Source organism: Argiope bruennichi, chromosome 6, assembly GCF_947563725.1.
Source record: "Argiope bruennichi chromosome 6, qqArgBrue1.1, whole genome shotgun sequence".
In the NCBI taxonomy this organism is placed as follows: Eukaryota; Metazoa; Arthropoda; class Arachnida; order Araneae; family Araneidae; genus Argiope; species Argiope bruennichi.
In genome coordinates this window covers 110,431,940-110,455,846 of record NC_079156.1, presented here as the reverse complement: position 1 = coordinate 110,455,846, position 23,907 = coordinate 110,431,940, and the positions used below count along the sequence as shown (strand labels likewise).

The 23,907-nt window shown below is 26.4% G+C and overlaps 1 protein-coding gene across 2 annotated transcripts in view; it reads left to right on the top strand.

Annotated features, from left to right (window-relative positions):
- Positions 1-31: 31 nt before the first annotated feature.
- The window catches only part of LOC129972754 (nucleoporin NUP188-like), a 51,574-nt gene continuing 27,698 nt past the window's right edge, over positions 32-23,907 (top strand). For both annotated transcript variants that reach the window (XM_056087004.1, XM_056087003.1), the window contains exons 1-27: positions 32-90; positions 2,586-2,640; positions 2,732-2,805; positions 3,012-3,090; positions 3,981-4,061; positions 4,520-4,564; positions 6,030-6,122; positions 6,924-6,980; positions 7,068-7,136; positions 10,713-10,760; positions 12,645-12,731; positions 13,308-13,384; positions 13,663-13,734; positions 13,898-13,940; positions 14,190-14,390; positions 15,125-15,214; positions 16,306-16,371; positions 16,931-17,053; positions 17,751-17,880; positions 18,902-18,952; positions 19,117-19,221; positions 19,550-19,682; positions 20,290-20,454; positions 20,603-20,717; positions 21,150-21,264; positions 21,374-21,437; positions 22,706-22,825. In XM_056087004.1, coding sequence (XP_055942979.1) covers positions 35-90; positions 2,586-2,640; positions 2,732-2,805; positions 3,012-3,090; positions 3,981-4,061; positions 4,520-4,564; positions 6,030-6,122; positions 6,924-6,980; positions 7,068-7,136; positions 10,713-10,760; positions 12,645-12,731; positions 13,308-13,384; positions 13,663-13,734; positions 13,898-13,940; positions 14,190-14,390; positions 15,125-15,214; positions 16,306-16,371; positions 16,931-17,053; positions 17,751-17,880; positions 18,902-18,952; positions 19,117-19,221; positions 19,550-19,682; positions 20,290-20,454; positions 20,603-20,717; positions 21,150-21,264; positions 21,374-21,437; positions 22,706-22,825 — 2,414 coding nt within the window. In that variant the 5' untranslated portion in view covers positions 32-34. The remainder of the gene's footprint in view (positions 91-2,585; positions 2,641-2,731; positions 2,806-3,011; positions 3,091-3,980; positions 4,062-4,519; positions 4,565-6,029; positions 6,123-6,923; positions 6,981-7,067; positions 7,137-10,712; positions 10,761-12,644; positions 12,732-13,307; positions 13,385-13,662; positions 13,735-13,897; positions 13,941-14,189; positions 14,391-15,124; positions 15,215-16,305; positions 16,372-16,930; positions 17,054-17,750; positions 17,881-18,901; positions 18,953-19,116; positions 19,222-19,549; positions 19,683-20,289; positions 20,455-20,602; positions 20,718-21,149; positions 21,265-21,373; positions 21,438-22,705; positions 22,826-23,907) is intronic.

Genomic DNA, 23,907 nt, shown 5'->3' with positions numbered 1-23,907 from the left:
CTTGTTAGAACATTCTAATTTTTTTTCTTCGTGAATGGCAATTCTTTCACACACATTCAAAATACAAACAAATATGGCGCGAATCACAAGGTATGTTTTCCGAAGCCGGCTCTAAAAGGATTTCTAAGATTTATATATTTTATTGGCTTTTAATTAATATCTACTTATATTATTCAGTATGCTGAATAGTATCGCAGTGTGCACAATTCCAGTATAATATCAGATTTACTTACTAAAAACTTTATTTTTTATTTTCCACACATGTGACTATTTGAAATTATATTGACAAAAATATGCGGGACGATATCTATGACAGGAATATTACTATTACGTGCTTCCTTTTATGGAATATTTTATTATCTGCATTACAATTCTTTAATTTTGATATAGTCTGTTCTCGTTAATTGTTTTGAAATTCACTTAATTAAATTGATTTAACTTATAATGTAAACATATTTAACAGAAGCATCAAAATTGAAAACAGATGATATAAAAATTATAAAATAATATTTTTACAAATTATGAGGAGAAATATACAGATAATAAAGCAAAATATTGCTCTTAAGAGCATGTGTCTTAATTTTAAAATTAATTGATAAAATTATTTTTCAGTGAAATTTTAAATATTCAAAAGTCGACTATAATTATTGAGATATGACACTAAAGCGAAACAAGTTGAAGGATTTAAATTAGAATTTTCAAAAACTGATTTTATTCTGCATCCAATGAAATTCTTCCTATTCTGCTTGTCAAGCTTCATCATCTTTAACATTATAAGTAGAATGTACATTCCACAACAATAAAAAAAAAAAAATATATATATTTATTTGGATACAATTTAAAAATGTTCTCCAAAATTCTGCAATTCTGATTGTTTACAGTAAAAAATGTAATGCTTTGATTTTATTTATTCATTGTTCTGCCTTTATAATTACTTTTTCTTTTATCTTATGTGAAAAATATAAAATAATTTCTTTAAAAAATCATGTTTTCAAAAACTAAATGAAATTAAAACTACTGGTTATCATGAAATTGGGATAGCAAAATGTTTCAAGATGTGTGATGGATGTGACTTGTTATATTTTCGGATATAGTGTGTCATATATGTGTCGTGTATGTAATAAATCTACCATAATATCATATTGAAATGCTTATCATTCATGAAATCTTACTTTCCGTAAATATTCTATTGTTTTTATGCACCTCTTTCTCTCTCTTTTTAAAATTTGAACGTTTTAATATTATATATTATATCCATATCATTATATTATCAAAGACATTTATGATTTTAGTCATTAAAAATACTTTAAATCTAATGTTGAAACTGCTTCAGTAATGATTTGTAATTACTGGCTTTTTGTGAAAGTTTAAATTCAGCCAGTCATGATTAGGTTATTAAATAACAACTACATGGGAGTTTCTAAGGCCTTGAAAATTTTTGAATGTTATTTATGGAGCAATTTAATTAGATGCTTTTATTTAATTTCGAGAGTCATATACACACTTATGAACTAAAATAAAGTATTGTTTAAATTTTAGACAGTTGTAAACAGCTTTCATAGTTACCTTTTGTAAGTTTTATATCATATTTTTTAAATTTTATATTATGTTGATTTTATTAGTCTATAAAATGGTACGGTTTAGCTACTACTGGCTGTTGTGCTATTAAAAGATAATCAATCTATAAAAAAATATGTTACTCTATGATTTGAAAAACTATTCAGTCTTGTAATTAAATAATGTAAAAATTGTTTTTGAGAAGTTCTGCTTTAAAAAAAAACTATTTTGTTAAATAATTCTTTTAAATGAAAGGTAACAATACCAGTTTCCTTCAAAGAGATTCATTATTAATGTTTTACTGAAACTGTCAAAATTTGCTATTTAACACTGCTTATATAAAGATTAAAATAAAATAAACAAACCAAATCGGTTTTTCGAAGTTAGTTAAGAGAATAGAGTGACCTTGAAGCTTGTATTATCTAAGTGTCTCTAGAGGGTTTTATTAGGCCCTACATCTTATAAAGAGAGATACTGTTCATAGACATTTATTTAAGACCAGAAATCAATTACAGGAACAAAAACCTATATAATTTTGATAGACAACTGACATAAAAATGCAGGTAAATATTAAATACAAAATTAAATATTATAAGCAATGAGTAGCTACAGTATAAAGTAATAAGAGAAAGATGGTACATTAAATAAAAGCACTGAAATAAAAAGCATACTAATTAAGGAAAACCCATTTATTTCTCAAATTATGAAAGAAAAAAATAGGAAGATAAAAATTTTGATGTAATTTTGAAAGCTTAATATGTTATAGATATCAAAATTTGTAAAGAATAATTATCAATTCATAAAGCATAAAAAATTGGAAATGGTATAAAAATTGCAACAAATAAATCACCAATCGTAGATGGAAATGTTTGCTACATTTATTTTTGGAATTCATTTTATTCATTTTCATTTAACTATTCATTTATGGGTAAAACTATTATATATTCAAAACTTACTGTTTGTTTTCTTTTACTTTTCCAAAATGTAAGGCATAGAATTTACCTCGAATTGTTCAATAATCATTTTAGGTCAGCCAAAGATCTATGGTCTTTAGTATGTGGCTCATCTATTTTGAATTGCAAGGTTAGTATATGTAGTGACTTATTACATTCTTTGAGTTATTAATTATTTTATTCAATACAGCATTCTCAATAATCAATCTTCCTTGCTTTAGGAATTAGTTGAATATGAACTTCAGGAAAATAGTGATCGCATTATTAATGGAATATTGTTTTTCAAGAAAGCCAGGTAATATTAACAGTTTTGGATTTTTAAAACAAACCTGAATTTTTTCTTTTTATTGTTGGAAGACATATTCTGATATTTTTAAACACTTAATGTTCAAATATTATATTCATTATTAAGTAATAGTAAACAGGAATTGTGTATAGAAAAATGATACATATCTTTTAAAAAAGTAAAAATGGAAATAAAAAAATATTACAAACTTTTAGTTCACAATCCTTGGATTCCTTGAAAAAGTCTGTTGAAGAGATGCATTTTGAGTTTGTTTCGAAGTTGAGTAAACTTATAGTAAGTATGAATTTATTGATTATTTTTTTTAAATCTTTAAATTATGTGATAAATCTCATAACATTATTGTGGAAGAGGAATGTGCTTTTCTCCTTTTTCAAGCTATTGGAAAATAATTTTTTAAAAATATGAGCATATATAGCATTATAGGTTCTTATATTTCTTCATCAGTATAATAAATATGGATATTTGGTCTTATAATAAGGCAGAAGACAACATTTATATTCTAGAATGATTAGAGAGCCTACGAGTCAGTTTTATGTTGGGAGAGAAACTTGTGAATCATTCGGTGGTTCAAATGTTATGTTGACAGAATTTTCTTCTCTTCTTATAGGCTGGTACAGATGCTATATTGCTACCAGGAAGAAAATGGTAGCAGTATTTGCTAATATTGTATCTAAGAACTATGTGTCATTTTGAGATATTGCAGCTAGGGATAAAACACCGTTTATAGATACTGCACATTTTGTATAGTTTAATTTTATAGGGTTAAATTAAAGATTTTTCAAAATTAATATTTGTACTTTTTAGCTAAGAATACATACAGTTACGGAGGTTAAAAAGAAGCTAGAATCTATATAAATAACCTTCTTATGCTGCTGTCAAAAGATGTATTATTTAATTATAAGAGTTAGAAAAATGATATCTCTTTCAGAAAATTTTATTATTTTTATTTTACTTATTTGTTAAAAGTAGTATGAATTTTTTCATTATTATAACAATTAGAATATTAACTTTTAGAAGTTTGATCAATTTGTTATAAATTTATATCTTTACTTGTTAAAAAACTTATTTATATCTTTACTTGTTAATGTATGGTAATTATGCATTTTTCTAGTCTTCTTAAGTTTACAAAGAATTCAAATTTTAAGTAAATCTTTTGTTCCTAGAATGTTGATGCTATGCAGTGTTATGAGTTATTTGTATCATATACCACATATGAATTTAAAGGAACTCAAAAAACTTTAGAGGTATGTATATTAATTTATATCACAATAAAATGGTAGATTTTTTTCATTGTTATTAAAGTTTGAAATTTGATTTAATGTAAGTTATTTATTTGGAACTCACTGCATATTATTAATGCATTCATTATTTAAATGTTTAGTTATATATGTTGATTTGGATAACTTAAAATAATGTATAAATATAATTTTGTGGTGCAGATGTATATAAAAATTTTAAAGGAGAATTTTAAATGTTTTCATGGGTGATGTAATGATAGATTATATTTTAGCAAAAGTTTTTAAAAAGTTTTAATTTTTGCAAATTTTTATTGTTTATGTTTTTATTGTTGCAAATTTTTTAGGTTTTCTCAAATTTTTTTTAATTTTTTCTTACTGCATTAAAAGAAATATTCTCATTTCATAATTGTAAAATAATATTTTGAAAAGTGTTTTTCCCCAATTCTAAATTTATATATTTCTAGGCACAACTTATGAATGAACGCCATTTACAATCCTTATTGTTAGAAGTGAGTAATATTAATTTTATTCCTTTTCTTTCAATGATTCCATAAAATTTATCATTTTGATTTAAATTAGATTTATTTTATTCATTATTGAAATGGCAGATATGGTTTATAGTTTAAATGTTTTCTTACTTGATGTGAATAATTAAAGTAGCATTTTTTTAAAAATTGGTCTTCTATTTACAAATGACAGTTACTCTTTAAAATGGAAATAATAAAATCTTTAATTGGAATAAATATGTATTGCTTTTTTACTATTCCCAATAGAATAAAAATTTTTTTTCCAATACTGCTGAGAAAAAAATAAAAAATCTTGCATTGCTTAAAACATCTCCATATATATATGTAATAATTTCGAATTCTGTCGGCTTTTTAATATGTAATATTATTTGTTGTAAGCATGATGCAGTTATGACCAGCAGTGAAGAGACTTTTTATCTTTTTAAATTTCTTTTTAATCCATCGGGAAAGCATAATTATTTACAAGCAGAGACGCGGACAAGACGTCCGCCACAGAGCAGTACAATAGCCGAAGTGGGGAAAAAAGGCCGAAATAAATTATCCCTCGCCTTATATAACCTTAGATTTTGATAGGGAAAATATTTCTCTACAGTGCCAATATATTATGAGATTTCGATAGGGATTTTCATTACAGGCGCCGAGAAGGTAGGGGAAACAAAGGGAGATTTTAAAAAAGAATTTGCTTGATCAGAGGTATGTTATCTCTTCACGCGTAGTGTGGAAAAGTTAGATTTTAGCTGATTCAACAATTTAACAAAGCTTCTCTTGAATTAATTAAGTAGAGACAGTGGAATTGGATCACGAAATAAGAGAATATTTTTAGAATGAAGTTACTATGAGCTAAATTAAGATAAAATCTTGGAAATTAATTAAGTTGAAATTAAAAGTTTAAAATATCATTACATATATATATATAATGATATTTTATTCTCTTAATTTAACCAAATTTTTCCAAAACTTTATCTTAATTTAACCCATAGTAAAATATTCTCTTATTTTGTGATTCAATTCCACTTTTGGTTTAATTAATTCCTCTATAAAATTAATGTGCCATCAGTATTACGTATCAAATGAAAGTGATCCCTTCAGTGCCCTTACCAAGGTGTCAAAGGTCAAAATGTGTATTGAATTGGCGCATGTCCGTAAATCCCATGTTATATAAGACTAGTGATCGTTTGTTTCATCCCTTCTTTACTTCTGCTTTTGTGCCTCACTGCGCCTTCTTGTAAATAATCATGCTTGCCTTCCCGAGATGAATATTAAAAAATCCAAAACGTCTTCTATATCTTTGAACTTGCATTCTGCTTCAATTAAAATATGCATTATATATATATATATATATAAACTAAATATTTTATAGCAAAAAAAAATCAATGTTATATAACAAAATAAAAATTGAAACAAACTATATGCCCTTTATATTTATATTGCAATATTTTCCTTTCAGGTATGGCATTATTATTTTGGCGAACGATTGTATTACTTGCTCATTCTTAAACATATCCTTAGTCACTGGCAAGATGAGACAGATCAATACAAAGTATATTATTTTGTTTATTCATTTTTTAAAAATTTTATTCATGAAATTCAATTATTTGTTACAATACTGCAATATAGCTTATATTTTTCTAGAAAATAGCTTGTAATAAAAGATTATGTTACAAATAAATTACCATTTCTTATTATGCAAGTGAATATTCCATTATTATATTTAGAAGTAGTATATCACTTTGGTCTATCATTGTTTTCTACATATTTTTTATGTAATTTTGAAATTTGCAATTAGATATTTTTGATGTAATTTGTAATTTAATTTTGAAATTTGATGTAAAATTTAAATTTCTGGAATTTTTTTACAGATATTAATTTACATTACTAAATGCATTTATATTACCAGACACAAAGATATTTTAAATTTCATTTGATTAGATGGATTTATTTTTTCTAAAATTTTGGACTTAATGACATTGGGTCAAATTATACTTTAAAAATAGTGGAGGGATTTTAATTTTGACTCTATTTTTTTGTATGCATAGATAAATATAATGAGATATTGTTTTCCAATGGTTAAAAAAGTATTCAGTTTGTTACTAGTATACTTACTGTTTTATGAAGTTCATCAAACAAACTATTAAACTCAAAGATGATATCATTTAATTGTGATAAAAAATTATAAGATCGATATAATAAAAGTTTTGTAAACATAAACTATATAGAAAGACAAATCTATAAACTCTGAAATAAAATATTCATTCAGCCGTCAGATTTTTTATTGTTAAAACTTATGTTTATTAGCTTGATTTTATTCATTAAAATTTGTATTTCATACTTTTTTTTTCAGGATATATATGAAAAGTTTTTGGACAAGCATAATAAAGACAATGCTGTTGTACATAAGGTATTATAATTTTCATACTTGGTCATGTATTTTTATTATGCACTAAATTTTATATGTTCTAATCCAATAATTTATTTTTATTTCCAGTTAATCAATCAAATGGAAGCATCCATTAATTCAGAACTTCCTACAAAAGATACTCATGGTGTATACATGGTAAGTTTTTTTTTTAAATTCTATTATTGATATGCTTTTAAAAATTATTCTAAAAAATTTGCTTGAAAAAAATTCTGAACAATATGTGTAGGGTTTTTTAAAAATATATAAACAATAATAAAATGCAGTAGATTAGTTTAATTTGCCATTTAAAGTGAAATTAACATTCTGCAAGTAGCAATATTGTTCCAAATTTGTGATACTGCTTCCCAGCATCGTTGGTTTAATCATCGGAAAGACCGTTTTACAAACAGCTCCTGTTGGATGCTGATCGGATGCAGAATCAGGACTTAGCGACAAACTTGGCGGCAAAATAGACATTACTGGAAATTTCCAGAATTTTAGCGATTCAGCCAATTGGAAACAAGTTGCGAATGATTGGTCCAGAAACTTCTCGGTCTGTCTCCGGGAACTATAAAAGGCCGGCATTCTCAAGCCGAAATCAATCGTTCCAAAATTTTCGTTGGTCTCCAGCCATGGAAAGAGACAGACGCTTGGAGAATTCGCTCTCTAGCCGGGTTTCAGTTCTTAGCAACTATTCGAACCGATTGGATTACTTCCAGAAATAATGCAATGATATTCAGGGTTTTGAAAATGAATCGAGAAACACGCAAGAAAAATACAAAGAATTTAGACATGAAAAAATTGTTTTTTTTTTTGGTAAAGATGTACTCTCAACCGAAGATCGTAAAAACATCAACCGTTTAACATATAATATTGATTTCTACAAGATGCTGCTTAAGGGGAAAGGCCCCTGCATTCTTCCGAATTGTTCGTACCACTTAAACAACAACCAGGATATTTGCAATTTCTTGCAAAAAAGAGAGCTTCAAGCTTGGGAAATAGATGAAAAGATAGATGCACTGAATGACACACTACGACAAAAGGAGGCAAAAAACCAGGCCGACACCAGCCACTATTTGTAAGAATTAAATAAAGTTAAAGAACTCCAGGGTGAAAAAGAAACTATTTATGATGACATCAGGGCACTCAGCTCATGTCCCTTCCAAAACTGCCGAATCCCTATCTACAATCGGATGCTCTGATGGAAATAGAAAATGCTCCACAAATAACAGAATATGCCTCAAAAATGAAGAGAAAAAACTCCCAAAACACACCTCTGCAGGATGAGACAAATTCAAGGGGGAAAAGCTTGACGGTTAATAATGGGTTAAAGTGGTTTCGTCAAGGAAATCTGCAAAAATTAAAAGAACCTAGGAAGTTAGAAATAATAACCCTACCAGTAATAAATTTGATGCCTTACAACAAATTCAACTGGACGCAAACTACGAAAAAAGAAAAATACCAACTGTCAACCTTAAATTAACGGACCACTACAAGCTAATACTCCAACAACTTCATAAATCTTTCCCAGAAGCAGAAAATAGATTGTTCAGATCGCCATACAGCCAGCCATTGAAATGCAAAGAACACAAATAATAAAATATCTGGATGAAGCAAAAGAATACTTCCTCTCTGAGAGTGAAGATATTAAGCCAATCAAGTTTATCATCAAAGGGCTACCAGACAATTCAGATAAAGTTGAAATTAAGATGGAACTGCAAGAGAAGAATTACGAAGTATCTAGAATCTCTCAAGGAACTACAAGGAAGAGACACTCTAACTCATCTTCCTCTTGGAAATTAAGAAAACATCAAACACAATAAACATCTACAACGAAAAGTTTGCTACATCTCAGGATAAATGTTGGAACTTATAGAAAGAAGCCTACTACCACAATATATTTTAATTGCTCTGGTTTTTTCCACTCAGCAAGGACTTTCAGAATGACTTTTAAATGTATTAAATGTGGAGGCCCCCATCAAATTCGTGAATGCCAAATCAAAGAGAGAATACCAGACCCTGTCTGTATTAACTGCCATGAAACTGGTCATCTTGCAGCATGGAAAGGCTGTAAAAATTACCCAAAACTGACATACAGAGCAGAACACCCTACCTATGCACAAATTGCCAAGAGCTCGGAACATAGAATAAGGTATACCCCCTCCCCTCAATTAGTGCATCAAAATATCAAGGAATACCACCACTCACCGCCAGAAACAAGGATGACCCCAACTTTGGAGGACCATATAACCGGTGAAATTAATGGCATGAAAGAAATGTTGGAAGCCCTCAAAGAAATAAGATTTGTACTAAAAGAATTCCCTGGCTCATCAAAGCAGCTAAACTAGCAAGAAAAACAAAAGACCCTGAAGATAATCATTCTCAACGCACTCAAAGAATCATTTTTCCAGTTCTACCCTCCCATTGCTGAATTCCTCTACTCCGATTGGCTGCCCAGAAGCAATGACTTATCCAGCGCCTCAACCCAAACCCACGGCCAGGAACTCTCCTCAGCTACCCATGTACAGTTACACCCTGCCACCTGCACCCCTTACGATGGACCTCTCTGATTGGATACCGCCTCACCTACACCTCCAGTCTCTCAGCTTCACCAGTTCGGCTTCATTCACGCTTTTGCTATCATGAATAGTAGTCAGTTCAGTGCTCGTCAAAGGTGACCACAGCAATATATTGACTGTCAGGTTCTTAGTAAATTGCAGTAACCAGGGATAAGCCACTTCCGGGGCTAAGCGCCCTGTCAACCCAACTCATAGACCAAAATCAATCGTATAAAGAGTCTATAATAATTAGTTGAATCAGTCTAGCGAGGAGCTCAAGCGATTGCCGAATTGATCTGTGTGCCGAGTCCTGTTGTTTATTGTAGAAACAGCATCGTGTTGTGTGTGGAGTAGCCAGTCGTGAAATAGTGAGATGACAGTTGGATAAAGCTAAAGCGAGGAGACAGTGGAGATTTGCAGACATTTGGAGAGGTCATAGAGTGAAGCAATGTGAATTCCCTCCTTCAACTGAATTCTGTCTGGCTGCTTTGTGTGCTATGATCGCTATTGCTACCAATTACTACTTTTAGACTACTTCTAAACATTTTAGTGCTTTTTCTTCTTCAAATTTTTTGGCATTGGATTTTTTAAATAATAAAACATGTTTATCTTGTTTATCTAAATGATGATATTTTTACAGGTATTTATATTTTGTTTTAATTCTGTTTTTTAAACTTTTAACTGATATAAATGAAATAATATTGTGTTTAAAGAGAAAATTTTGAGTTTAATTTGAAATATTGGAAATGTTTTTTTTAAAAATTATTATAATAATATTATAATATTGCCAGAGGTCCTTACTGACCAACTTGTTTTGCTTCCTTAAAACTGAGTAATAATTCTGTTAAGTTGATGAATAGAAACTGAAAATTGTTTAAAATAATATAAATTATTTTAATTTGCAAAGCAAAATTTAAATAGTTGTAGTTTGTAATGTTCTTGAAAACTGGATTTCGCGCATTGATTTGTTTAAATTTCTGAAATTATCAGTTTTAATAGTTTTTTAATGATTATTAAAAAAATTATTATGCTTGTTCAAATATTGCTTGAAATATTTGTAGTTTATATGTATTATTGCATCTGAAAATTGCAAGTACATAAAGCAAATAATTAATGATGCACATTTTTTTTCTATTAATTCTGCTATATTTCATGATATAATTTGATTTTGCAGACCGATTTGCTTGCTTATCATTGGGTTAAATTTGTTCTAAAAGAGCAGGTAAATATTTTATTTTTTAATATTTTACGATAACCTGATTCTTATAAGTTAATAGGTGTGATGTAAGAATCATATGATATCGGACAAATCTCTTTTGATAAATTAGGAGATGGACATGGATTAAAATTTATGAGATCTGGTTGAGCTTTACTCTTTCATTACATCTGATTGAAGATATATCATTAATAAGAATAAGGGGAGTATATGTGCCAAGTTTAAAATATATTTATTACAAACCTATAATTTATCAGCAAACCATGCTCCATTTATATTTTTCACCTCTTTCGCAAATGAATGATTTCTCCGGAGTTGAAGATCAGCTGCCAATTCATATGAACCACTCTATATTTGATTGTAGTAATGGTCAACAATACATTTTTTATTTTAAGAAATTTATAATGGAAATTCTTTTTTTGCAAATATGTGAGAAAATGATATAGTGTGCTTTTTGATGTATTAAGACAAGTAGGTACAAATTCTATCTGGAATTTGATTGATTACTTTATCATATCCATGATGATGGTTGATAAACTATTTATTGACTATTTATATGAAGAATTTTCCTCAACATAAAAATATGCTTGTCTTTTGTCATGGAACTTCAAGATTATTCAACAGTGGTACATTATGGATAAATAATATCTCTTCTATATTAAGTCCACTCAGTGCAGTTTAACGCATGATACCCACTGTATACAAAATATATTATTTTTATCTGTTTGTCTTAATTCTATATTTGAAAAAATATGAAAAGGAGAAATGAAATTTTATTCCTTTATAGAAAACAGTAATGATTTAACATTGTTATTAAATAGTTTCATTAATTCTTTAGCACCTTGTAATAAGTATATTATTATTAGAAATACTAAGCAAATATTAACATTTGCATAATTTCTGTTTTAGGAATTAGTTATTTCTTTTTGAACCTCTAATGCAACTAATAACCATAGTTTGAAAATTGTATTATTCATTCATTTATTTATTTTTGATGGGCTAATTGTTTGGAAAAGTTAGGCAAAATAATTTTATACAATCTACAATTCATACACTAAAAAGAAGAAACTTTTGAAATCTTAACTTCAATTATTTATTCACATGCGAGTCATGATTTGTACAAGAGAGCAACGATGATAAAATGACATTTCTTTACATTGTGATACAATAGCAAAGTGTCCCAAATTTTTCTTTTCAGTGATTTTATTGTGAGATTCTGATAGGGATTTATTTGTCACATGTTGATTTAGGCAAGGAAATCATAGGTATCTTTTTAAAAGATGTGCAGGTGTTAAGAAATTTTATTCCTTCAATCATGACATGGGAACGATGGACTAAATTAAAATAAAATTAGGAAATTAATTACAATTTAAGTTAAAAGGTATATATATATATATATGTGTGTGTGTGTGTGTGTGTGTGTAAAACGATGTCAAATAAAACGATGCCAAGAAATCGAAAGTCTCTTCAATGTCTTATATATATATATATATCAATCAATATATATATATATTGATCATATATATATATTGAAGACATTGAAGAGACTTTCAATTTCTTGACATCGTTTTACTTTATCCAGGAGAAGCACACATTATATACAAGTAGGAGCTAGGAATACACACACAACACAGAGTGAAAAGCGAAGAATGAAGGCCAACTGAACATTTTATCTTATATATATATATATATATATAGTGCCTCTCCACACGATTTTTAATTAGAAAAGTGATGCAAAATCTTTTTTTTTTCAATAAAATATTAAAATTTTATATATGCTATCAGCTTATTTTATTCTTTTCAAATTTGCATAAAATAACGTTTTTTAAAAAATAAATTATTAAAATATTTTAGTTGTGCACATCATCAAGATAAAATTTTTACTTACAGGGAGAATTGTTGCAACTAATGCTTTTGTATTATAAAGTCATTGAGCCATCTTTAAATGATGTTCAAAGGATGTTTTCACTTTTTCAGGTAATAGTTTTGCTATTATTATTAAGAAGAAGAAGAAGGAATATATATATATATATATATATATATTCTAGTTTAGATTGAAGGGTGATAAGATGTTTGTTCCTTAATTTTTAAGAAAATGTGGCATTTAAATGCATCTTTAAATAAATTTAAATTTTGGCATGACTGCATTGATTTCTATTACTTTTATAAGTGAAATTATATATACATTTGTAGAATATTATTTTCATTTTAAAAATTCCTTAATATTATGTTAAGCTTTATCTATTCGAAAATTATGGCTTGTTTGTTTAAATGATTAAATGCTAGAATTTTTGCAGAAATCTGTATCTAATCACTCAATAAAGTATATATTAGTTTTCATATTTTTAAAGTGAACTGTTGTCTTTTATTTACTTTATGTTACATGCCTACATATTAACTTTGATTGGAAGTGTAAATAGCTTTATATATAAATATGTGTGCAATTTCTATATTGAAATTGCGATTCATATTTTATTCACACTTACATATATTCTTCATATTTTCTTGTATTATATTTATATATTTTAATACATTTATTATTATTTTTTTCAGAGTCATGGTTTTGGTTTGAGACAATCATTTCGTATAATGCAATCTGATGATACTCAAAATTTGATCAATTTTATCGGGTTTGTTAATGCTTACTCCCATTTCAGCAATTCATATTTTGCATTTTGAATTTTATGTATTTTTTTCATGTATATTCTCATGCATTTTATTATAAATTAAGATATTAATCACATATTTTACTTCCTATATTAAATTCTATAAATCTTCTCCATTTTGTTATATTCTTTGTATAAATAAAAATAATTGTTTTATATAATCACATATATTGAAATTTTTTTTTATTTATACTTATTTCGTATTTTCTTCAAAACCTTTTATATTTTTCTTCATTATTTAGATATTTGGAAAGCTTTGTAATAATTCAATGTTTTGAATTGGATTGGCTATTTAAGTGCAAAGAAAGTGGAATGTGAGTATATTGCTTTACTTTAAAATTCAAAACTCTCATGTTAATTTCATAGTGATTGTAATTAAAGTAGTTACATGTAGTAATTTTGTATTATTTTTATAGTCTTTAAAATCAATTCTTATATTGAAGTACTTACAAAATTTTTTTTCTCCTTTTTTTTTAGGATTGGAGAACATTACTTGCTAAAAAATGAAAAAGCTCTCCGTGTAAGTAAACAAGCCCACTTATGATAGTTAAATATTAAAGTATTTATTTATTAAAATTAGTTTGTGGTAATCAATTCTCTCTCTATATATGTATATTTGCTTTGCCAATCAATCAAAATTTATGGCTGTTCCAGAGTTTGTTGCTTACACACATGTTTTTATTAGATATGTTTTAAAAATTTATTTTTCACTTTTTTATTCGTTTTATTTTATGTTTAATAAATTTGATATTTAAAATTTTTTTAATAGATGCTGAATGATTCAATTCTTGCTCTAGGAAGCCATCAATTTCATTCACCTATTATGTTAGCCTGGTTGTTGGTTGCTCAATGTTCTGAATTTCCAGATTTATTGGTGCATTGTAATAAATTAGGGAAAGCAGCACTTCATTTAGATGTGTTTAATTATTTGATATCTGCTTTAAAGTCATCTATTTTTTCTGGAGTTGGAGTAAGTCCTCTTTTTTTTGTTGATATTTTTTGAAAATTTAATATTTAGACTTTAAAAATAAAAATTGAAATTTTTTTTATTTGAAATGAATGTTTTTAAAAAAAAAGAGTACATAATATTAGAAAGAGATATGAAGCAAACTTTTTGTTCATATTTTTGAATTCATTGTTAAATGATATATGTATACATTATGATTAAAAACATTTCTTTTACCTTTCTGATAAGATTAAAAAAATGAAAATAGGTTAATCTTTTTTTTTTTAACCTATCAGTGTTTTTTTTCAAATCTTATATTGCAGTTAGTAATATTTTACAGATTCAAACACTGATATTTAAATGTATTTTCTATTATTTGATTGAATATATTAAATACTTGAATTCTTTTGATTCTTAAAATAAATAAGATTATATATATAATTTTCTTTTTTTTTTTTACATTAGATATTTCTTTTTGTTTGTGTATTAAATATGCAATTGAAAAATAAAACTTTTAGGAAAACATTTCAAATTTCATATTATTTGTGCTAATCAGAAGTATTGTGATTTCAACTGATTGAATCAGACTGAAATCATATATTAAGTTTATTTATTGAAAATAATAGTTTAATTTCTCTTAAAGATATTAAAAGAAGGAAAAAATGTGATTGATTGCTTTACAATAAATTTAGTTGGAAAATAAAATGCTTTTAATATTACATGCCAGTTTCTCATTACTTTTATTTTAAATTTGGCAGGTTGTATCAGAAGTTGCAAACAATGTTGTTTATAGTTTATTGTCATGTATTCTATCTCAGTTTGATCTGCAACATTTAGGATCTTTGCAGGTGATTTTTTTTATTTTTATTTATTCTTTTTTCAGTTAATTCCTGAAATTTAAAACTGTATTTTTTTAAACCTTCCCATCTCCTAATAATTAGAGATATTTTAAAAAATAAATTTACTTTAAAATGAAATGGAATTATGGAAATTAGATTTGCTATATTTTAAAGTTTTTTATAAATTTATTATGATCTTACTATACATCTTAATAAAAAATTATTAAAATGGATTATCACTTATTTCTTTATTTTTCATAAAATATGTTATCTTTTTATTGCAGAGGATGAATAAATGATAAAGAGAAATTTTTCTCATTTATTGATTTACATATTTGATGACTTTCTTAATTGAACTTATTCTCAGAAATAAACAAAAATGAAGCCTATTTTTAATGTAGTCAAATTCATATTTCTGTTAATAAATTGTGGTAAGAAAGAGCAGTTTAAATAAATGTCTTGCAAAATTCTTGATATTTCATTGTGGAACTGAATACACAATAGAAAGGATGCAATCTTTATTTTTTTTTACTTGATACTTAAATGAAGCAAATATTTGCATTAATTTAAATATATTTTACAGAGTAACAGAGATGTGTTTCATATATGCATACACACATATATATAACTGAATATAATTTTATAAATATCTTCTGGATATAATTTGGGTTTTCTAATCAACGAAAACAAATTACCGTCACATTGCCATTTGAATTATTTTAACTTTTATTCTTTTTGTAGAATACAAGAGCATTTAATAATACAACATTCTCAATATCTTTCAGCTTGAAACCAAGCAAACCACAGTGAATGATTTATATTAATTATTTGAAATAATTTCTGATATGTTTAGATAATAAGACTTTAAGAATATACATGCAGTACTTATATTTTTTAAATGATTTATTCTATAATCAAATTTATTTTATTGCATTTTGTATATGGCACTGATTGAAATTTTCATATAAGCATTTTTCAAAAAAAAAAAAAAAAAAAAGGGGGGGGGGCTTGTAATAGACGCATAAAGAAATTTTTAAAGTGTGTTCTTTATTTTTTGATCTAATCAAAATAACTGATATGAATGTGTGTTTTATTTGCAGCCTTTATTTACAATAGCTAGCACTGTTTTACAATATTCATCAATTGCTGATGACTTTTGGAAGAAGGTATTTTTATTTTGTTGCAATTTAATACAATTTATTATTTAATAACTGCATCCATTTTATAAATTTTATACTATGTAAATTTTATTAGGCAAGAACAAAATGATACGAGTAGATGTGTAATAAAATAAACTAAAAATATTCATTCAAGTTCACAGGATGACATAATTGAATATATGAGGTATGATGGGAAAATAACATTATATGATTATTGCAATGATTTTTGAAATTATTTTCTTTTTACCTCAATATCCTGTCTCTGAATCTAAAAAAATAATGAGTATATTAATAATTTATAATTGCCTTTTTAAATTGTTTTAAGTACAATTGGGCTTTAAAAAATGTGAGGATGTTTAATCTGAATTAATTTTTATATTATAGATTGTTTAATTATTTGTTATTTACATTTTGTTTATATATTAGATTAAAAAAATTTGGAAGCTTTTCTACTGTGAAGTTACTTATACTTTCTGTGAATTTTTATATTTGTAATTTTGATGTCACAGAATGTTATTTTTAGTACCTTCTTTTTTTGTAATATGTAAAATGTATCTTTTGAAAGGGTGAAGATGCTGGCATTGGAGATCTTTTTACATATTGCTTAGAAATGTTTTCAATACAGTTTTATCCTCTGCTTGATATATGTTCATCTCTGTGCCTGGCCAGTAAAGAAAGTTGTTCAAAGGTTAGCAAATTTATGTAACAATGCTATTGTTTTGTTGCTATTATCATGCTGTGATTTTTATAAACTTATGGATTTAAAATGATGAAACACTTTCCTAAATTATTTTCTGTTCATGATTGAAATATTTAAATAGATGTTTAAAATGGAAAATATTAACTACTTTTTTATAATTTTAAAATGATTTTAAAAGTATAAATGATTATACCTTTAAAATCAGTTTAAACTATTTATTTAATATATTTTATATTTTATCATAGATATGGAAATAAATTTGTATTCTCTGCTTGAAAATAAATGTTTATTATTTTTTCAATTTAGCTTATCTTAAATATTTATTTATTTTCTTTCAGTAAATATGCTAAATTCAAATTGTTTTAGTTATAAGCTAGTAAATCTGCATTTCTTGATTACCAATTTTGTTAAATAAATTTTTATTCCTATCTTTTTATTATTTCTAAATTTTTCATTTCTAAATTTAAAATATTTGTGGTTTTTAAGAATGATCCTTTTTTATTTGAAAATTTTAATGAAGTCCTGTTTATTCAACTATTTTTTTAGGGTGAAATATATCCTTTTTAAATATCCTTCCTTCTTTTTGTTGTTCCTTTATGTCCTGTTTTGAAAATTGAATTGAAATTAGTAACAATCACTTGTGTTTCTTAATAATTCACTTTCAATTAATGTAAGTTTTCTATAGGTCACTGAACAGCTGAAAAATCTCACCACTTTCACTGAATTTTGGGAAAATATAGATGAAAGAGATATAGTTGCAACACCTGAACCAAATGTGTGGCAACTTATTAAAGATAGGCCCATATATGGCGATAGTAAGTATAATCCATATTAAATCTTGTATAACTTTATATAATTATCTGAGCATGTATGTTAAATAGTTACATATTTCTTACTCAATTACAAGATGCCATCATTTTAAGCTAATGGATAGAATAATAAAAGAGGGAGTTTTTGACCTTCAGATAGTAACATTTTAAAGATAAGTGGTTTATAAATGTTCTTTGTAGAAAAATTGAAAATATATATATATATTTTTTTCTAAATTCCATCATATTTTCTTTGGAAGTTTAGTATTATGATTTTATATTGCATTTAATCTGTCATTTGAAATCCAATAATTATATTTTACAAGTAATCAATTTTATTTCCTTTTAATTGAATTCAATATTTTTTTAGGTTATATAAAGTATTTTATCCAGTTTTATTAAAACATGTATTAAAGTGAAAGAATATGGCTGTAACTTGGTAATTGCAGACACTCTTTTGTCTGCAATTTTTTTTATGCTGATAAATATGTTTTTCTTAAAAAAGATAGTTGTTGAATTGAGTGCTTAACAAATAAGCACTTTTAATTCTCATTTTTAATATGAATTTATTTTAATTCCAATAACTCATTCTAAATTATGCCTCATCATAAATAAAGATTTTGAGTGATAATGTTTTATAATGTCATGGTTTTGTCCCTGAACACCACAGAAAAACACACACATACACATGCATGCTACTTTTGCAATGTGCCCATATATCTCTTATCTTATATATTATATTAACATTAACTTGGCTCAGCATTGTAATTTTTTTATGGAAAAAAAAAATAATACAAGATGTAAAATTTATAGATAGTGCAATTTACTTTGAAAAATATAAATAAGAATTTTAACAGCATTCTTCATCATTACTTTATGAATGAAGTAATAACAGCATGATGTTTATTGTTAAAAGAAAGTTGTATTATTATTTGCTTTATTTTTCATTATTATTTTCATTACAATTACACCAAGTTTTATTACTTAATGTTACAACCTAAAAAGCATTTTTGAACTTTTTTTTCAGGTAATATAATTATACCTAAAGGGACATTAGGACTAGTTTTAAAACAAGCAGGTAAATTTAAATGTTCATTAATTATTTATATGTTTTTGTTTGCTTTCTTTTTGAAAATCTTTTGATTTTTCATTTTATAACTTGTTTAATATCTTTGCATGCTTTTTAAAAAATATATGTTGTTTCTTATTACATTTGTGATTGTCCTGCCTTATATCTTAAAGATAAAAATGCCTCATCAATAATCCAGTGGAAAGTAAATTTAAATGGATGGCAAGTTTGTTTGAGAGAGATTTATCTGAAGCTGCAAGAAATGAATTACAGTACAGGTAATATACTTTTTCTTTTTACTATCAAAAAATAATGAAATGACTTGCTACTTAAAACAATAATTAAATGCTGATTTTGTCTTAAATTTTGTTAGCTCAGTTTTAAACATATTTCTTTATAAAATCGAAATATATGTTATTTGTTGTTAAAAATGGATAAAAGAAGTATTTTATAATTATTTGTTTAATGTAAAATCACATTAAATCAGTAAATGCAACATATAACTATTTTCCCTGTCATAGGAAATTAACTATATGAACATTGCTCTAAATTATTCTGACTAATTTATAATACTAATTCTTTTTATTTATTTTTTTAATATTCCAGCTTTTATTTCTCCTGAGAGTATCCAGAGAATAACATCAGTTGCTAAATTAGTGAATAGTATTCTGAAAACTAATATTGATATGAGATTTGACCTTTGTCATTTGATCAATGTTCTCTTCTCCATTCTTCAAAGGTAATTTAAGGCTTTTTATGATTGTATTTGAAACAAGTGGGAGTTATTTATAAAAGTTATTTTTCTAATCTTTATTTATAAGTATTTAAAATTAAAAGATTTAATTATAATACTTTTATTCCTTTTTCTTTTAAAGATTTGTAATTTTTTATTTGTCTAAAAATGATTTACTTATTCAATAATATTTATCAAAATTTCTTGTAATTATTAAATTTTGCAAAGCTTAATATCTTTTTGTCGAATCATTCTTGCTTTGAGTAGCCATACTATTTCATCTTAAGTCTTTAATAGCTGGAGGATAGGATCAATAAAAATTCATTAAAAGTTTAGAAAATTCTAGATTTTTGAAAAAAAAAAAAAAAAACCCTGGAAGACATAAGAAGCTATGAAATGTATATGATGGCAAAGCATAAGTATATCTTCAATTTTTATTTTTGATTAATTTCATGAATTCTGATATTTTTTTATTTTAAACAGCGAAAAATTAAATTAGAATATTAAAATCTAATGCAATGAAAATCAGTATTTTTTAAGGTCTTTTCTTCAGACATATGTTTGTTATTATGTTTATTATTATTGTTAATATGTTTCACATGTTTTATTGCAGGTGCATAAATAGTTCATCACCTTCACTAGAATTCATCTCTATGTGTATAAACATTGCAGCAACATTATCTAAAAATGAAATGTCTGATGTGTGGCAGCAACTTGCACATATTCAGTTACTTCCTTTCATGACACATACCCCCAAAAATGTTTCAGATATGCTCAGGTATGCTTTGCCAAAAAATTACCTTAATTCTAATTATGAATATCAATTTTTCTTTATATTACATTGCAAAATAATTCTTTAATAAGAATGTTTGAATATCAGCAAAATAAATTTATAATTTCTATTGTGATAAAAATTCTTTTTTTAGTGGCATGTGCATGAATACTGGAATTTTAGGCCAAATTATAGCTTCAAGGGAGTGTGTTTCTGGTGATTACTCTGTCTGCCTGGCCTTCTTGGACTTGGTTACTAATGTTTCATTAGTAAGTTTTCTCAATTTGCAATGAATTTCTAATGTAATGTTAATTTGAATTTTCTTCCTTGCAGAATTTAAAATTCACTATTTTAGAATACAAGCAAACATTATAAATCTAATATAATATAGGAGCATTATATTTGGAACTTATTTAAATATAATATAAGTTTTAAAATTTTCTGACAATTTTCTAGAAATATTCATTTTTTTTTTAAATAAAAGGCTTTTGTAGTAATAAATTTTCATTTTTGTATTCAACTTTTATACTGCAGTTAAATTTTTGAAATTTGAATTCTTTTTTTTACTTTTTGTTTTTAGATTTATATTTAATCCTTCATGAATTTTTTTTCTGTTTAATATTTTAATTTAGTATTTCTTTCAACTTTAGCTTATCTTTAAATACTATATTATTTTTATTTACTTTGCTCTTATCTTTCAGACTGTTGTTAAAGAGGATGACAACTTCCTTGCTTGTGTCATTTATATTCTAAGAGAGCTTTTGTCCTATTTCCATAAATGGTATTATAATGAACATCGCCAAAGAATACTTTTAGGTAAAAATAAATTAAATTAAAATTAAATGATTTTATCATAATTTAAAAATCGTGTCTCCAAAGTTCAATTTAATTAATTAATGTATGTCATTATCTTTGATTTCCTTAGGTCAAAAATGTTTGATTTTGCTTCATAGTTTGTTTTCTGTTGAGAAAGACAGATTGGAAGCTCTGTAAGTTTATTCTGTGACTTTTACTTTTCAATATACACATTATTTTGTATTATGAATATTTATATATTTTTTAAATGGTACATATTAAATGCTTTTTGACAGATTTTGTTTCTTAAGGTGAATTCTTTTATAATATTGAATAATCTCAGTTTGAAGAGAAATATTTTTCTTTGGAAATTCATGTGTCTGTAAAATAAAAGTTGAATTTTTATTTTCCGTTTATCAAGTTTGATATTTACTATTTTGGACTCTGTTTTGAAATATGTCTGAAGACAAAAATATAATTAAAAAAAAAATTAGAATCTATTTATCTATGAATAATTTATTTTTCATTTTTCTATTCCATCTATGGCTAATTGCTTTTTTAAGAATATTTTTGATGAAATTGCTAATTTTTTGTGATAACAAAAAGAATGCAGAAATTATGCTGTATGTTATAAATGCCATAGTTAATATTGTAATGAATTATTTTTTTAATTAGCACCTATTCATAGCAATAAGCATATATTTCAGTGAAGCATTTTGTAAAGTTACCACTTTATTGTGAAATGAATGTGAATTGAAATTAAATTCCATTTTTTTATGGAGATTAGTTTACATTCAAAAGGTGATAAAACTGAATAATTTTTTCAAAATTCCTCAGAGATGCCAATTGAAATGTCCAAAAGAATTGTATATTAAGTGTCACTGGAATCAGTTATCAAAATAATACTGCTTATCGAGTGTTTTACAATTTTTAATACATGATAAGCTGAGTCTAAATTTTCTATCAATTACCTCTTTTTGTCAAATTTCTTCAAACTTACATAGCGTCAATTTTCCGTTTATTTATTTATATATATTTAAAAATTATATATTATAATTTTTAAACTGTTACAATTTTCTGTTTATTAGTTTATATATTACAAATAAGAATTATATTTTTGACATATTGTATTTTGCTAATTTACAAATAAATGGCAATTTCTTTTCCTCATTTTACATGAGTTCTCTTGAACCTTTTCTATTAATTAATTTTAATTTTTAAAAAAACGAAAAAGATATGTTATATTTCTCTTTGATTACATTGCATTTGTATGGACTACTTCTAAATGGAAGAGTGTTAACTTTTTACAACCCTGAGATTCCATTTGTCATCATTAGAGTAATATGCTTTTATTAATCAATATATATGCCTTTTTTGTATTTATATTGCACTTACAGTGTCATATTTTTATTTCATAGTTATGAATCAGCTAGCATAAATAATGCTTTTTTTTTCTCCTTAGGGGAAAAGCACAAGAACTATGTATTTACAGCCTTTTACGTTTTGAAGCTGGTCAGACTTTGCTTAAAATTGTTTGTACTGGAGAAGAAGTTATTCAGCAGACAATCTTAAAACAAAACAGGTATTTCACTCATATTTCTAGATTGTAATGGAGTACTTAAAGTCTTGTTTTAGAAATACAATAATTTTTTACTGTTTACTGTAGGAAAAGGATATTTAGATCTTTTATGCCTTGTAGGTCATGAATGTTGAGTTTAAATAAACATTTTATTGTAGTCAGATAGTTTGAAATTGTTATCAGTTTGAGTATTAAAAATAAATATTCCTGGAGTGATCTGGTTTTCTGGTTAAATTGGGAAAATAAATAAAAATAGCAAATAAAGCTGAAATTGAGATTTAGCAAAGTTTCATTATATATATATATATATATATATATATATATATATAGAGAGAGAGATATTAACTCTGGCTCGAAAAACAGGCCTCTACTAACCGGATTCTATATCAAATCAAATATCTCTCACGGGCCCTAGGGAAAAGCCAGGTTGAGATTAATGCTTGGAGATGGCTCATATTACAAGAATCACACACTAATTTAACATAAACAAATTTAATGAACTGGACGAACGGCTGGGCCGCTTTACATCGATGAATGCTGTTACAGTACTGAATACAGTTTTAATGGCGGGAATCAGATAGCTTTGTGGTGAATCGCATATAAGCCAGTAACAGCGCTTCTACCCGAACAGCTGTTTTGGCAAAATCGGATCGTTACTGGACTGCTAACCTAAAGGTCCCAGGTTCTATCTTTACTCGTTCCTCACCTCTAAATTGGTGACCTCGGACGCTGAACCTTCAACCTTCGTACAGCTGTTGTGGCGCCATCTACCCGCAACTAAAGTCGCCAGACTCACTTGGCGCAGCAAAGTCGTCAGACTCACGTGACGCAGCAACCCAAAGTCGCCAGACACACTTCGCGCATCAGTACCCACAAACGCTCGCCATAACGCTTGGCGCTATTCAAACTGGGTACCGGTCCATTAAGACAACAGCTACTCCTAATAATACATCACCACTCAACGCAATATCGTTCGTCTCCCCTTCGACTCACTGGAGGGAGAGTACTGTGGTGAATCGCATATAAGCCAGTAACAGCGCTTCTACCCGAACAGCTGTTGTGGCAAAATCGGATCGTTACTGGAC